This window comes from Gossypium raimondii, chromosome 5, assembly GCF_025698545.1.
Source record: "Gossypium raimondii isolate GPD5lz chromosome 5, ASM2569854v1, whole genome shotgun sequence".
NCBI classification, from domain to species: domain Eukaryota; kingdom Viridiplantae; phylum Streptophyta; class Magnoliopsida; order Malvales; family Malvaceae; genus Gossypium; species Gossypium raimondii.
Window position 1 is genome coordinate 684,604 of NC_068569.1, and position 17,215 is coordinate 701,818.

Genomic DNA, 17,215 nt, shown 5'->3' on the forward strand with positions numbered 1-17,215 from the left:
ATTGATAAAATAGTCATCATATAATAATAACAAATATGGCTAGTTATAATTTATTTTCTAACGTCATGTCATGTAATTTATCCAATGTGTAACCAATAAGAAACGTGTATATATCTTCAATCAAATAAAATGGTTATATATCCAACGGCCACACGGCTATCCGCGAATTAGTACAGTATTAGGAGATGACAAGTTCAATTAAATGTTAATTATATTTTAATGCTTATAACCCCTCTAAAATTATATTAACTCTTTTCATTGTTTGGACAACATCAGGGAAAAATAACAACTTTTTTTAATGCGGTTTCTGTATTAGTTTTTATCCAATGTGATATTTATATTTGACAAACGTTATATATTTTGATACTCTGAAAATAACATTGTTAACTTTTTAGTGTCAATTTGGGTTTTAGAGTTGAAATGATGAAAATTCATAATTAGCTAATAATATTAACATTTAACTCTCATCAAATCAACCCTAAAACTGAAATTAAATCACATAATTGTATTGACAAATTAAACACACTCACAATTAACACTAAATACATTCTATTAACAAAATCATAAAAAAACCCAAACCTAATAATATTAGCAATTAATTTTAATCAAGTCAATCATAATGTTTGAGTACCAAGATATATCAACAATGGAAATACTATATTAAAAAAAGTGTGGAACTTAAATAACAAATAATACATGATAGGTTTGTGTGATTTAGCCTAGGAAAGACAGGACAGGGTGCAAGAGTTTGGTCAAAACTTATCCACCTCTAAGTTTATTTTAAAATAGAATTCGTTCTGGTCACTCTATTTTGGGTAATATGCTACATAATTCAATTGATTAATAAAATTTTTAACAATTAAATGATGATCTTAATTGAAAAAATTAAACTATAAATCCTATTTTAAAATGAACTTCCACGTAGTTTACCATTACTACTATTATTAATTAATAATTACGTACAAGAATTCAACTTCCAAGGAAAATAGACAACATTTTCCCATAAACAGCAGAAGGCAGGCTTTCTCCCCTCCCTAATACTAATCACAAGTGATCCGCAACTCATGATACCAATGCTCATCCAAATCACGCGTCACCTTGATATTTGTATCACTTCTGATATTTTTAGGGTAATCTGCAATTCGGAATACAATTCTTTTTTATTAAATTATAAAATAGTGATTCAATTATTAATAAATTTATCTTTTCATTATTTAATTATTAAAAATTATAAAATATCATTCAATTAATTAAAATTATTTTTTACCACTAATAAACTAATGTAAAAATAAAGACATTAAAAATTCAAAATAATAATAGATTTTTAAAAAAAATAGAACTGTATTTTGTTTTAATGTAATATAAAAGCAAAAAAGTTTTCTTAAAAGAAAAGTCTCCTTGTCTAATAAGTCAACTATTGAAAGATATAAATGAACAAACTGACTTTATCTGACATGTGAGCCATCGGATTGATCTGTATCTTCCTAGAACCAAGCACCTCACACGCTACCAAAACCATCAAACTTTTAATAACATTGGATATGAATTTTTTTAAGTGTAATTAATACATTACATATATTATAAATATTATTTAATCATAGAATCCAATTAACGTAATACATAATAAATGAAAAATTGGATAATATTTATATATATAAACATTATAAATACGAATAATAGAACTCGAACTTAAAAATTATATATATGAGCATATATACATATATATTGGACATGAAATAAATTGTAAATGGTGTTAGGTTATAATATTATATTATTATAAATAATTAAAATGTTAGAGTTTAAAAGCTAAAAGTTTCTGTAAATTAATAAAAAGTCAATTAAATATTTAATTGAAAGTGCAATAAATTGAAAATTAAGTTCTTAAAAGTATAGTTTTTAAACTATTGTAACACCGTTAAATGATGATACAAAGTTTGACAAGGAGAAGATAATGATGTCACAATTGATGTTAGAAAAAGCTAAGATGAAAGATTTAATTTGATTTTTTCCTATAGCACAACTTAATTGATTTTTAAGAATTATACAAAATTAGAAAATCTAAAAAAAAACATAAAAATCTATAAAAGGAATAGGAATTTTATTTAAAAACTCTATATTTTTATAATTTTAATAAAAATTTATTACTTTTTCTATGAAGAATTTTTAACAAAAAATTTATTTATAATTTTCTAAAATTCTAACTACAATATTATTATGGTAAGAGGAGATAAATTTGCAATTGATTTGCAGCCCCACAGAAAAAAGAGTTTGAACTTTATTACTTGTTAGAATTGAGTGACTCAAATTTTATTTAAATAAAATACAATGATAAAATAAAATAAAAGTAAAATTCATATAAAACTACACTTCTTTTATTTTATTTTAGAATAAGATTTTTAAATCTTATTAAACTCCATCTATTTGATATTGATTAGAATAATGTGTTTCAATCTTACTACACTCTTATTAAAATATGGTTTTACAAGCCTATGAATAGACCTAATCTACTCCGCTTATAATTATTCAAATTCGACATAATGAATTTTTTTCCCTGTGCCTGTGATTTTTTCCCGAAAAAATTTTCACGTAAAATCTATGTGTTCTTCATTTTTATTTCCCTTTTCTTTGCGACATTCTATTTTTTTAGATTAGTAACTATAGTTCACTGAATAAAAAGAAGTTAGTGATGTAGAAAAGTTGTTTAATTGGATTATTAGATTAAGAGTGATCCACATTTTAAAACCCAAAACAACTAAATGGTAGAAAGGTAAATTCTATATTTCTTTTATTACATCTGCAATTCATGCCGACCAAGGAATGGCAGTACAATAGACATTCAATTTCACTGAAGCAAACCACTGCTATAACTATTGGCATCCTAATGAACCAAATTGTGCTTGCAACGACCTATCAAATGCAACTCTTCAATAAATAAACAAATATATATTTCCCCTTAAGTGCTCCAAATTTACTTGCAAATCAACTTCTCAAGCCTTTACCTTGCACTTTTTTCAACTGCATTTACCATCAAACAAAATATCAGTAGTCAGTAGCGACCACTTCAACGTTGGAATGATATAGAATAGGATCCGGTGTTTGGATCTTTGACAGCTTTGAAGTTGTCCACGCTCATCCCGAATTTACCCAGAACAGAGTTGCCCAATTCTTTTAGTTTTGCTGCTCGAAATACATATATTTAAATGCAGTTAGTGATGCATGTGGAATGATAAATGATAGCTTTCAACAATTCTACCAAGGATCTAATTTGGTAGTTTGATATACAATGTTATGCCATTAATATGCAGCATCATCAAATTAAATTTAACCTCAATATTCTTCCCATTGCTACGATACCCACAGTAATTGATCAAATAATGAACATGTGTTACAAGTAAAACAATTCCTATTTGGCAAGGAAAAAAAATGCTTAGAACAAAAATAAAAAATCACTTCCTCAACGTGGCAAATTGTTTCAATTTTACAATAGTTCTCAAAGCCTCTGATGATATGCAAGATTCAAACATATTCAATGATTGGTATGCAACAAATGTAGATTACACACAGATAAAGCCGATAATTCGATCATATGACATGGGATTTAAAGTCCATAGTATTCAATTGGAGACGGAGGCCAATAACCAATAAATCAGATGTTTATAAATGTTTGCATTCAGTAGTAAGAGTAAGATCATCTAAGAATATGTTTATGTCATGCTCAGAACACAAAGTTGGTAATTGATATGGTATACTGAATTTGGTTTATCACAACATTGTACTAAAGGAAGCAGCCACTTAATATACACAATAAGATTCAACTACATACGTATTTGATACACCATACATGCAAACGTGATCATTCTCATCTAAATACTGGAACTGACACCTATTATTTTAGGACACACTAAGTAATCTATCCATTAGCATGATAACTCCTTAGAATTCATAATTTTAACACAAACCCCTGAATAATAATCTAGAACAGTAAAGCATCCATAAAACAGCCAATTCAATGAAATATGGAGATTATGATCCGACGAGGGAAATATCAAGAAAAATGATTTGCTTGTTCAAGAAGTAAATTCATGAGACTGATATCTGAATTGAAAACAAGAAATGAACGGAACCCCAAAAAAAAGAACTTACCCATCATCTCCTCTTTCAACTTTTCTCGTTTTTCAGCAGCTAGTGGTTCAAGGCGCCGTATGGTCTTTACAGCTTGGTTGTTAGAAGGATCAAATTCCAATATCTTCTTCATATCTGCGTTTTTTTTTTTTGGGGGGTTGGAATGCAACAATTAAAATAATTACAAGCATATATAATGCTGACACATAAATCCAATAAAATCAAATGGTACTCACCAGCAATAGCTTCTTCAAAATTTTGAAGCTTTTCATGAGCTTCTCCTCGTCTAACAAGAGCTTTTATATAAGAAGGATTAAGATCCAATGCTTTCGTACATTCCTTGATGGTATCCTCATATTTCCCCTAAGATATGTATATTTTTGAACATTAACAAGGTAAGGAAGTTCAAAGAACAACAGTAAATAGCTGTTATTCAGCTTAAACAAGTAAAAGAAAAAAATTACCTGTTTCAGAAAGCAAGCAGCTCGATTCGAATGACAAACGGAACGAAGTTCAACGGCAGTAGGCATCTCCGCTGTAATTTGCAAAGCAATCTCATACTGTAACAATGCCTCCTCGAATTGTCCGTTTCCAAACAATTTATTTCCTTCCATTTTCGCATCATTTGCTTGTGCCAAAGCTTTCTAGAAACATAAATTTTTTTTGAAAAGAAAAAAGAGTCAGCTATTTGTTTTTATTTTAATGATTAATTAAGGAAAGGAAAAGTTCGGGAGAAAGAAGAGAGAACCTCTTTCAATTGCTCGTCGTTTAAGGCATCTTGATAAGAATCGGAAGCTTTCTGTTCAGATGGCTGTTGATTATTGACGTGGTGTTCCTCTTCGTCGTCATCGACGTCACGCTCGCTCGCTGTTTCGAATCCATCGGAGGCGGCGTCTTCTCCGTTCACATTTGATGAGGCGGCGGAAGCGGGTGTCGTTTCAGATGGTGTTAGCGTGGCATTCGTAGCTTTTTGTTCTTGTTGTTCATCAGCGTAGTGGGGTTCAATCAGCACCATTTTGGGGTTTACGATCGAAGAATCTAGACTCCCTTAGGCTTGAAGCAAGCTAGCAAACAAACAGACAGTGGTTGATTTTTATATTATGCTAAAAAAAAGAAGATGACTAACACACAAGATCAATTTTGTTTGATAAAAATAAGGAAACAGACTGGGTTTCAATTGCATTGGGCTTTGAAATCAGAAGAACGATTAAGCGGAGTTCCATATTGGGCTTTAGATTGGGATTAACAAGTGAACAAATCGTCCACTATTATGCTCGTCCAAAATTCGATCTTTTTTGTTTCCTTATTATGGAACAAAATGATATTTTTTTCTCCTACTCACGTCCGGTCCAAACCCATCTTAAATTCATACCACGATCAGTTATTTAAAACCATTTACATATTTTCATAATTAAGTTTATATAAAAAAAAAAACAGCCTAAACAACATGCTGGTCACAATTACGAGAAGTTATAAAATATCCCCAATTATTCAATATTATTTTTTCGGTATTCAGTAAATTAAAAGTGATAACTTTTAAAATTAACATAATAATAACTTTAAATCTCAACATTTACACATTGTGCGATTTGATTTTTTTTACAATATATTTCCATGTGACATTGAGGATTTAAAAGAAAATGAGAAAAGATAAAAATTATCACATGTATTTTCAATTTTTGGATATTTTCAATCAAATTTGACTAATAAGTATGTTTTTTAACTTTCCAAGTGAAAGTTCAAAAGAAAAATCAAATTACACAACATGAAAAGATTGAGAGTTGAAAATTTTAAAATCAAGACTAAACATTGAGGGTTAAAGTTATTATTATACTAATTTTAAAAATGGACACAGTTAACAAATTGATGACAAAAAAAGATAAAATTAAACAATTGAGTGACCATTTTGTAACTTTTCGCAATTGAATGACCAAAATAGAAATTTACCAATATTGGACAACTACTAATGTAATTTACCAAAAATATTACTACCATGAAACAAATGAATCTAAATCCATAAAAAATTTCGTCCGAAGCCAATCTTTGAATAGGCCTAGTGAGGACAAAACGTTAATTAATGAAGCTGAATGGAGACAATCCGTTTGTTAAATGCACAGATTCAGCAGACAAATTCAAAATTAAATGTATGACAACTTGCTTACTCTTGTTTTGGCGTAATTGCAGAAAGAGAAACTGATAACGATAACGACTAAATTAAAAACAAATATGCAAGCGCAATACATGCTTTTCTAACTAGAAGGATACAAATAGCTGCCAATGACATAGCTGGACAGCGTTAAAGAACTAGGATATGGTTAACAATCATCTACCAGTAGACAGGCATGCTGCTAATCAAAGTTCAAACATATCAATTTGGGTTAAAGCTTTAATCAATCACCTAGTAAGCAAAAATCAACTGTCAATCCGATGGCAGTTCATCACCATACTAGTCAATAACTCACCATCTTTGTTCAAAATTCCACAAAATTTGGAATAGAGATAACAGATAGTTCCTTTTGCGGCGCAATGTGAGATGATGTTTTAGAATCACGTGCAAGAGATACATGAACTCATTCCCACCCCATCATGGAACATAAAGCATAATACCACGGTCGTCCGTAATGACAGAAACGTCATCCGCAGTGACAGAAACGTCAATAAGCTTACCAGATTTTGAGCTTGAACAAAATGGTCCTCCAATCTTTTTATGGCATTGAGGAACATCTACTGGTTTTGAACAAACTAGATGGAATCTGAGAGAAAGAGAAGGGGATGAAGATATCAAACAACAATACACATAAAACGTTGGTATCAAGAACAACTACGTCATGTGTCTAGATAAATATAAAATATAAATTCTTCTAGAGTTCAAGTCATTTCACAACTAGCAAACAGAAGATATAATATGTATTTGACATGCCAACCTCTGACCTCTTTAGAAAAGATAACCTTTTTTCCATCTCTATGTAGTTTCCCTTTTCGATACACACACACACACACACACACACAACCCAGGCACATGGTTCAAACTACCACCATATGATGACGTTGACAACTTCTAAGCGCTTAAATAAAAACAGATAGGTGTAGAACATGTAGACAGTTGAAATGAAATCAGTAGATCTATAAATGTAATCTTTCTAATTAGTCCCATAAGAACAACGGCAAAAAGCAAGTGCATAAAACAAGAAAATGTACCATGTTTAATTTTTGTAAATGAAAGAGAAAAAAATAATAATAAAGAAATTGTAATAGAAAAATAACTTCTTTGGTTCATTTTAAGTAGATCGAGAAGGTTAATGACATACCTTCACATGATGAGGCATGATCTTGATATCACAGGGTGCATGAAGCCACGTCTCAGGTGAGAAGAACAAAAAGTTTTCTGGTTTACTAGTGTACACATCAGCATATTGATGGATGTGATAAGCAAAAGCAGATTCTTGACCTTTGTCAGTGAGGAAGGTGGCCCCAAAAGATGTATTGAACATTCTCTTCATCATACTGCGTGCTTTCTGCCTCTCTTCATTTAGTTCACCCATAAGCAACTTGTATGCCTCACTTCTCTTACTACTGGGTATAACTGCATGTAATCTCCCAAGCAGTTCCTGTAGTATATGAAATTTTGCCTGCATCGAAGGAAGAATTTTGAAAGGATAAAGTCAAAATTCTATTGTTGAGTTCTTGCATTGTAGGCAAAAGTGATGAAACTTTGCAAATAATAAAATGGTCAGCAGATGTAAGCATTTGATATGTAGTCCATTCAACTCAACCAACCTTCAAGTTGCCAAATATCAAATTATCCCAGAGGCAGAAACTTACAATTTAGCCTCGAAGTTCCAGACAGTGATAATAAAAAGTTCCAGACATCCCAGAGGCAGAAATATATACCTGTTCAAATCGATAACGATCTTCGTTCTGTATGCGTATTTCATCCTGCAATCAAACACAATCCAAAGACATGAAGAGTTTGTCTAATAGAACACCACAAACACACAAAAGATGAGGGCTAAGAATGAAAGAAGCCATACTTCTAATTCATGGATGATAGCAGCAGTCCGCCAACCAGCCTTTGAAGGGCCCCTCAAGTCACTAAATAGGTGATCACCAAAGTATATCACCTAATAAAGAAAACCAGATCAGTGAAATACTCCCATCAGCAATAACTTACCATCATCTAGTTGCACATGATTGAATAAACTTGTAAAAGATCTTATAAAATGCTAAAAAGCATAAAGTACGATATACCTCTGGGCCCTTCCATTTAGTTATTTGGAGAAAAGATTTCAGGGATCCATGGTAATATATTTTATTTTTAAGGAATGTATCCACTTTCGTAAAAGCTAGAGTATCCTTCTCTGTGTCATAGCAGCTGAAATTTAAGTTACAGGAGACCGATCAATAGATATGATCATGCAATTGTTAGAGCAAGTGCACAACAAAGGCCGAGGAAGGGATAAAACTAAAATAAAAGGGTAAGAATAAAAAATGCAGCTAAGAAAACTGAAGATTCTTATTCCTGCTTCCACATTTCTACTTTTAAGAAATTCGTGAAACTTTCATCTTCAGGGGCAAAACTATTTTTTGAATCTTTGCACCCTAAAATTTTAGAATCATCCGGTCCACTTTCTCCATGAGATTGTGGGAGGTCAGGTTTGCCTCCAAGTTTATGTTGGTTATTTTCTTATTTATAAGCTAGTTTCAATGGGAATTCTAAGTCGGGTAGGTTAAAAAATATTCTAAGAGTCAGATTCTGATAACTGTAAATCATGTTTTACCTTGACTTACGAACTGAGAATTATTTTGGTTTCTCCATTCCTCCCTAGACACTCTTCTCACCTGATAGCAATTAAACTCTTCCATTCAAACCAATCTTTGGCGCAATAACCTGATTTTTATCCATGTGTTTTCCTGCATAATAAAACCTAGAAATCGCTTTGTTCTACTCATAGGCATTCCTTTCATCTTCTTCTGCTAAATTAATAAGTTATTCCTAAAAGAGAATATTTAAAATGGCTGCTGAATTAGTTAAATTTTGCTATCGCATATCATTGTAGCAGAAAAGAACTACTAAAAAAACAAACCACCTCTTTTACAAGCCAGGTTAAAGAAATAGTTAGAGAATATAAAAAGCTGAAGATACAAACCGGAAAGGATGCTCGGAAGTGTAGAAACCCGGCTTATTGGCTTTTGCAATTACAACATCAAAAAGCTCCTTCCATGAACCGCTGTTGCCCGTTGAATCCTAAAAAACACATAATACTTAGATAAAAAGGTGTACAAATAATTCCTAAGCATGAAACTAAGAATGGAATAAGACTGACACATTAAATGTGCACAATTATAGCCAAGTGATTAAAGTGACCAAAATTTTTGAAAGTTGATTCTTGAGATATTATGTGCATAATAGATCCAAATTAGACACTACCAAACCTTACCAATTCAAATCATATGCACATGCAAATACATTATTTAATATTAAAAAACAATTCACTTTAAACACCTTTCATGTGCAATATTATTTTCTCTGTGTAGAATCTGAAGATATCCCTGGGGCAGGGAGAGAACTGAGGTTACATAGACTTGATTTATTTTGATTAAACATATAATATATTTTAAAAGGTCCTCTCTACAATTTGCTAAATAATTGTGTGCATGTTTTTGTGCACCATAAAGTTATTAATAATTTTTTTTTTTTAAATCAACAAGAAGAAGTTAACGAAACCAATGTAAAATATGATGGCAGAATCAACAATCATCATTGAATGACTTTCTCAAATGATATTGAATATGTTTAAACAATATTGCCATTAACTATGTCTTCTTTACTCTCAGAAAAAGCACTGAATCTTAATTTCAAACAGAAAGGCATGAATGGCAATTTGCTTCAAAAATGGACCAAAAACTACAAAATAAGAAGGCATCAGTACTAATGCAATGTAAATTACCTCCAACATAAACTGCATCCCTCCATCCACAAAGTAATACGGTGAATTTGTCAGCAAGAAAAGTTTCTTCCCCTTCTCCTTTAACATCCTAAGAAACCGTAAAAGCTGGCCCTGAAACATACACCAAAAATGGTAGGTTAGTATTCCTAGGAGGAAAGAAAATATTTCATAGATGACATGTCAAACTTTAGAGAAGCCTTTCTTTGTAACTAAGCAACATAAAAATAACCAAAACATAACTATTAGAACTTACATTTTTTACAAGATATCGATGAGGATCAGATAGAATTCCTCTATGCATCAAACCACTTTGATGAACATGCTGAATTGCATTATTAACATCTTCATATATATAGCAGGCATCAAATTCTAGTTTAGCATCAACGAAATATTGCACCATATCAGCAATGAGACATGCCTAAAAAAATGATAAAAGAAAAAAATCAGGAAATTAAAAATAGAACAAAATATGTGCTTATCATAAAAGGCAAATATTTCAAGAAAGGGCTAACTAACTTATAAAGCCTGATAATGCAATTTAACAAGCCTAAAAGATGTATTATCCATATTATGGATAGGCAAATTGACAGAGGATTTTTTCACATTCATCATATATATTAAAAAGAGAAGTTGTTATATCTTTTCATCAAAAACATTGACATGAAGAAGAAAACACAGCGGAAAAAAGAAAAGAGGCAGCATGTGTGTAAGCATTTTGTCGGAAGCCTCTTTGCCCAAACACCGCCATCTGACTAATGCTCTGACAAACACACATCATGCGACTTAAATATTTGAAAGCCTACTTTTTCATTTTATTCAGACGTACATGTAAAATATTGTTACATAGATATCACATGTAATGAAGGAGCCATACCCATACCCATACCCATACCCATACCAGATCCTATATCAATGCTAGAAATCAAACCTCAATGGAAACTCAGCCTTCCCATGCATACATACAAACAATGCAACTACTGATAAACCAACCTCACTGAAGCAGAAAAAGTCCATCAAGCCCACCAGACGGCGTGCCTGGTCACGGCCAATATGTCTTGTGCCATATATCTCTACTATTTCCTCCTCACTAAGCTGCATTATAAGTTGAAAAATAAGAAGCACAGTTCATATAAATATAAAAATGTCCCAATCCACACACATGATACAAACTGATAAAGAGCCTCAAGTTATTGCTTGTGGTTAATAAGAATGAAAAGTATTATTACAAGTTCTAAGAAAATAAAAACTTGCATCTTACCAGGTGCCAAAACCGTTCTACTAGAACAATGCCATATATATATATATATCCAAGTAGGCAAAACAATGGGGGTTCAACACTCTCTATCCCTTTCTCGCCAATCATACACCAGTAGTTTATCTTGGTAATAAATAACCCATATTTATCAGCAAGGCAGACTTAATTCCAGCAATGCACAATAAGAAATAATTAATAGTACCTGGTGACGACCATAGAAGCATCCCTCTTCCTCTATGGAACCAAAAAAATCCAACTTCAATAGACAGCCATGCTCCCTATCATAGTACAATCCTCTAATGGGAAAGGATGGATCATATTTAAAACTCATACAAACCTCCGGATACTTAAACTGCAAGAATCACACATAACACAATTTGTCAATACCAACAATAAGTCACCAAGAAATCATCAACTACTTAACTGCATTACTCTATCAAATAAATGTGCTAACCTCCTTCACCATGTGCTCCTTTGCGAGATCATATATCAAACTTTGCAAGTTAGCAGAGTAATGTGCCAAAGTAAAATCATAATCAAATCCATATACTTGAATAAGATCCAATCTGAGACCCCTATTCACATATATACCTACATTAAAACCAAAAAATACAATATTAGCATACCTGCTAAAATAGATTCAAATTAAACATAAGGGAACAGAACATAATTGAACCTTCAGGATTTGTCTTCGGCATTGCCTTGAGTGCTTCTGGAATCTCAAGGAAACTCCGTTTGGCAGCATCGAACTCCCTCCGAATATTGTCAATGTCATCATTATCCTCCGAAGCGTCTGCTTCTGCACGCTTTATTTTTTCCTCAAACTTGGATACCGTATGCACGGAGGATGTAAACTTGCTGTAGCCACATACATTTGCTCCAAATCCTAATTTTTTTTTTAAAAAATTGTAAAATACAATAGTAATGTAAATCTTAAATAATTCAACTACTCGCTAATCAGTACCAAGGAAACACAAAAAATAAAAATATAAGACTTGGAAGTCCAGATTTACAGATTTAGATTAGAACAATAAAAAATCAAACCGTGGACATAAATTTTAAGAGAGAGAGAGAGAGAGAGAAAGAAAACAAACTTTCATATACTCCAGAAAAAGAAAACCTCGTTCCCTGCTACAAAGATAAATGTAAAGTGCGATTATTTTTGCTATTAGTTTGATAAATACGAAAACAAATAGAGAGAGAGAAGCGTACTCTTAGGGAAGAGCAAAGAGGAAGGAGCCTGCGAAAGGAAGCCATGAAAGGAAAGGAATTCAGCTCAGCGTTCAACAAGATTGGAAAATGGAAAGTAGCGATTTATGATTTTTTCCTGTTGAATTTCAGTCGTGTAAAGGAAAAACTCGGAAAATTGAATACGGTAATCGAAGTTGTACTTGTATTCAAAACCGCCTTTTTTTACTGGTTTGCTGTATGTGTTATGCAAAACAAAAATCTCAAGTCTCACTATTTTTGGTTTAAACAAACGATTGAAATATTTTTGGGATAATATAATTTCTGCCCCCTAAACTAATTCTTAATGATTTGATTTTTATTTGAGGAATACTCAAAATAGGAACAATTCTTAATGATAGTGTTAAAATTGACAAAATGAAATTTTAGAGTGATCAAAATAAGAATATAGTATTTTTAGAGTGACTATCTGTCTAATTTACTCTTTAATTTATTACTTAAATATATACTTATAAATACAATCTCTTTTAAACCCTTCATTGTACAACCCAGTGCTAAATGGGTTCCACGAATCCTTACCTTTCTAAGCCTCTCCACAACTTTTCTTTGCCGCCTTTCTCCGATAATTTGGTGATTTGTAAGCAGCGTTCGAAGAACAGAAAGAAAATCATTAAGGATCCTCAGGAAACCGAAGGAAGCGATCAACCTAATTCTGATGCAACTCAAACACCAGTCTCAGAGAGAAAACAAAAGATTGTGCTTAACTTAAAAGTGCGTTTGAAGAACAGTATTTGCGAAATCGCTAACCATGAAGAACCGAAAGCAAGTGATCAACTTAATCCTCATAAAGCTTCGGATGTGACACAGAGAAGGAAAACCGATCATCACCATCAGCCTGAGATTATCGTTCCAACAAAGAAAAATGCGGCGGCTCTTACAAATAAGAAGAGAAGACGTGTATCTGTTACGCTGTCGAGAGAGGAGATCGAAGAGGACATTGCAGAAATCGCAAAGTTGGCAGGGAAGAAGCTGCAGAGAAGAAATCCCGAAAAAAGACCCCGTATAAACCTCGATCATTTATTCCCAGGTTAATTTGATGTGAATGGTTGTTGAATTTGTTGCAGAAACGTGGGAAACGAGTTTTATATGACTATTATCTTCTGCTTTCATCTCTATACTTAATTTTGCGTTTCATCAACTTTTGAGTTTTCTTTTAGACCTACAGTATTATGGTTTGGAACAGAACATAATTGAACGTTCAGGATTTGTCTTCGGCATTGCCTTGAGTGCTTCTGGAATCTCAAGGAAACTCCGTTTGGCGGTATGGAACTCCCTCCGAATCTTGTCATTGTTTTTATGCATTTGCCATTGTTCTTGAGTGCTTCAGAATTTTCATTTACAAATCAACCAAAGCACCATTAACTATTAAAAGAACAGTAAACAATAAAGGAGACATATTTACATTTCAAACCCATTAACTATATAAACTTATATCATCATCATCCTCTATCTTTTTTATTTTCATCTTATCTTGGTCCAGATAGCTCCATGGCATAGTAATCCAAAGAATATTCATCATCATCGTCCTCGTCCATTCCTGTTCTGAACACGCTGCTCGATTGATCGTGACTTTTGCCATCATGTTTCGATCCAATGGTAGGGTGTGAGATACTTTTGTTACTCAAGTTGCTAGGGACGAGGTTCATGGTGGGATCACTATGGTTAAGTGATGCAGCCCATTTTTCAGCAAGTCCATCACCTTCGAGCATCCGAACAACTTCAGACATTTTCGGACGGTGGACCGGAAGGATTTGAGTGCATAACAAAGCCACTTGGAGCATCTCTCCTACGTCAATCCTGTCATAGTTGCTACCTAGTTCTCTGTCCACTAGTACTTCCACTTTCTTTTCTTGTTGAATTTTCTTCACCTGTGCACAACACATTGCAAATGTCTCCATCATACATACATAAAACTACTATGAATGTTAGCATAACACATTTATATATATGTGTGTATGGTCTATCGAGAGAACTAACCCACTCAAGCATTGCTCCTTTTTGACCAACAGTTTTTCCAAACTCCAGAGCTCTCATTCCAGTAATGAGTTCTATCAAGAGAATTCCGAATCCAAACACATCGGTTTTCTCCGAAGACTGACCAGTCGAGAGGTATTCCGGTGCAATATGCCCAACAGTACCACGGACAGCAGTGGTCACGTGGGAATCAGTATGATCAAGGAGCTTTGCAAGGCCGAAGTCACCAACAACAGCTTCGCAGTAATCATCTAAAAGAATGTTAGCTGCCTTAACATCTCTATGGATTATCTTTGGATCACATTGTTCATGTAGATACAAAAGCGCCCTCGCCGCACCAATCGCAATCCTCTTCCTCGTATTCCAGTCTAGCGCTAGTTTTCCTGCCAAATCCCATTTCATTTACAGTAAAAAATTCCATTCCCAAATTCAAAAAAGAACTTGTTTGGGTCTTTGAGCAAACCTCTAAGCCTGGATGCAACACTGCCATTAGACATGTAAGGGTAGACAAGGAGTCTTTCGTTAGAAGTAGCACAATAACCAATCAAACGAAGCAGATTACGGTGAACAGCCAAGCTGATCATCTCCAACTCGGTCCTGAATTGCAACTCTCCGAAACTTCCTGTCAAGTCTTTTAGCCGTTTCACCGCCACAAGCGTACCTTCTACTAACTTTCCCTTGTAGACATTGCCAAAACCTCCAGAGCCTAGTAAGTTCTTGGAACTGAAGTTGTTTGTAGCAAGCTGGAGTTCTCGGAAAGTGAAGTTCCTAAGGTTACCTAGGCTTGTAAGGCCCTCTTCTTTGTTGTCTGCAACAAAAGTGTAACAACATCAAATCACTTTGTAAAATGCATAAAACATCACTTTTAAACATTATTGTATGTTGTTCCCACTGACCAATAATGCTTAGAACTGTCAGCCTTTTACACTTCTTTCTGTGCCAAAGTAGTGCAAATGCTAGGAGTATGAGAAACGCAAAGCTGAGGCTGATCCCTAGTGCTATTGCTAGCTTCTTGGATCTGTGTTCCCCTAATACATAGCACAATAAAGCAATATAATATACATATATATAACACAATAAATGGTTTTGGAGAGTTACCATTTGATGAGCCAAGGGAAAATGACAGGGGTGCAGCATTGGCTGATCCAGAGCAAACTTCAGTGGAGCTGCTTCTACAAATCAATGGGTTTCCCACAATACTACATAGTCCATGAACAAAAAAAGGTAACATTAAACCTAAATGATTTATGGTAATTGATAAGAAACAGATGTAGCAAAGATACCATACCTGAAAGTTTTAGTAGGGAACTGGGGTACAGGTCCAGTGAGATTGTTAAAAGACAAGTCCCTGAAAGAAATCAGACTTTAAAAACTGAGACACTGTACAGGGGAGGGGGGGGGACATGACTAGAGAAAAAGGAAATAAATTCACACTCACAAGAAAGCAAGTTGAGGGGTTTTTGCCAAAGATGCTGGAAAAGGCCCAGACAAACTATTGTTGTTCAGCCTCCTACTCTCATTACAAGACAAACATAACATAGTATCATAAACACATTTCAAAAAAAAAAAAAACAAACAAACAAAACAAAGATATTACAAACAGAATTTGCAAAAAACAGGAAACCTTATGGTTTATATGATGTGTACAATGAAACAAAGAATTAAATAGTGAAATTACTTACAGGTATTGCAAACTATTTAACAGTCCAAATGATACTGGAATTGGACCGGAAAATCGATTGTTAGAGAGATCCAATGTCTGCAGTTTTAGAAGTGTCCCTAGCTCGGTTGGGATTTCACCAGATATGTTATTGTTTTGCAATAACCTTGAAAGAAAATTATGTTATTTTCAGACCATTCATGTTGAAAAACTTAAAACAAAGGGAATACAGTATATATATGTTTTCTTACACTTGATGAAGATTGGTGAGGTTTCCTATCGTCCTGGATAAAGTTCCTGATAAAGATTGACTTGGAGCTCCCCTGAAAAAAAAAACATTATTACAGCAGCTTAAATGTACAATGTTTTGGAACCAAGCATACATTTGAAAACACACAAAAAAAGAAACAGACAGGGCAAAAACAAGGTTTTCAGGAGAGCAAGTGATCATAGCCCAGCTACAAGGATCAACAGAGTCTTCATCCCAGTTGTTCAATACTCCATGTGGATCATCCAATTCTCTCTTTATACTTATCAATGCTACCACTATATTCCACCATGAAACAAGAACATCAATATATATATATATATATATATAAAACTTCACAAAGCCAATAAATTTCAAAACCTTGTAGATTTTTTTTTTTTTTTTTTTTGCATTTACCTTCATGGTTACGAGGCTCATACGACAAGGAAACTGTCGCAGAAACAAGAAAGAACGAGAACAAGAACAAGAACAGAAAAAAAGGACCCATTTTTATGTTGCTCCGGTTTTGGACTTCAGGTTTTAAATGAAAAAAAAAAAACAACCTTCTCTCTCTCTCAGCATCTGCCTGGCTTTTCCATTCTTGGGTTCTTAAACTGAGCCTCCACAAACACACCTTTTGAAAGAAACAACACTTTAATCATCTACTACTACCAAAGACCAAAGTCTCTTTTTTTATATATATAATATAAATAAAGTAAATGTCAAAAAACTTAAAAAAGAAAAAGATTCAATTTTTCATT

The 17,215-nt window shown here is 33.2% G+C and overlaps 3 protein-coding genes across 4 annotated transcripts; all 3 read right to left on the minus strand.

Moving 5' to 3' along the window:
* Window positions 1-2,757: 2,757 nt before the first annotated feature.
* On the minus strand, window positions 2,758-5,230 carry LOC105768772 (uncharacterized). The gene is made up of 5 exons (XM_012588932.2): window positions 4,871-5,230; window positions 4,587-4,766; window positions 4,359-4,485; window positions 4,144-4,257; window positions 2,758-3,177 (listed from the first exon to the last, which is right to left on the minus strand). The coding sequence occupies exons 1-5, from the start codon at window positions 5,135-5,137 to the stop codon at window positions 3,062-3,064; spliced, it is 804 nt and encodes a 267-aa protein (XP_012444386.1). The 5' UTR covers window positions 5,138-5,230; the 3' UTR covers window positions 2,758-3,061.
* Window positions 5,231-6,316: 1,086 nt separating this feature from the next.
* Window positions 6,317-12,794, minus strand: LOC105768771 (uncharacterized). The gene is made up of 14 exons (XM_012588929.2): window positions 12,538-12,794; window positions 12,420-12,456; window positions 12,002-12,211; window positions 11,780-11,916; window positions 11,528-11,677; window positions 11,061-11,162; window positions 10,324-10,488; window positions 10,071-10,181; window positions 9,270-9,367; window positions 8,371-8,494; window positions 8,154-8,243; window positions 8,014-8,058; window positions 7,431-7,751; window positions 6,317-6,875 (listed from the first exon to the last, which is right to left on the minus strand). Exons 1-14 carry the CDS (start codon window positions 12,580-12,582, stop codon window positions 6,828-6,830), a joined length of 1,683 nt encoding a protein of 560 aa, XP_012444383.1. The 5' UTR covers window positions 12,583-12,794; the 3' UTR covers window positions 6,317-6,827.
* A 1,108-nt stretch (window positions 12,795-13,902) lies between these two features.
* Window positions 13,903-17,011, minus strand: LOC105768769 (probable LRR receptor-like serine/threonine-protein kinase At4g30520). Of its 2 annotated transcripts, XM_012588928.2 has the most exons (11): window positions 16,872-17,011; window positions 16,621-16,753; window positions 16,459-16,530; window positions 16,230-16,373; window positions 15,986-16,057; window positions 15,836-15,895; window positions 15,646-15,746; window positions 15,444-15,575; window positions 15,011-15,355; window positions 14,551-14,930; window positions 13,903-14,441 (listed from the first exon to the last, which is right to left on the minus strand). In XM_012588928.2, exons 1-11 carry the CDS (start codon window positions 16,960-16,962, stop codon window positions 14,040-14,042), a joined length of 1,932 nt encoding a protein of 643 aa, XP_012444382.1. In that variant the 5' UTR covers window positions 16,963-17,011; the 3' UTR covers window positions 13,903-14,039. The 2 variants fall into 2 exon arrangements, with proteins under 2 accessions (XP_012444382.1, XP_012444381.1); XM_012588927.2 differs by having other exon boundaries at window positions 16,459-16,753.
* Between the last annotated feature and the right edge of the window lie 204 nt (window positions 17,012-17,215).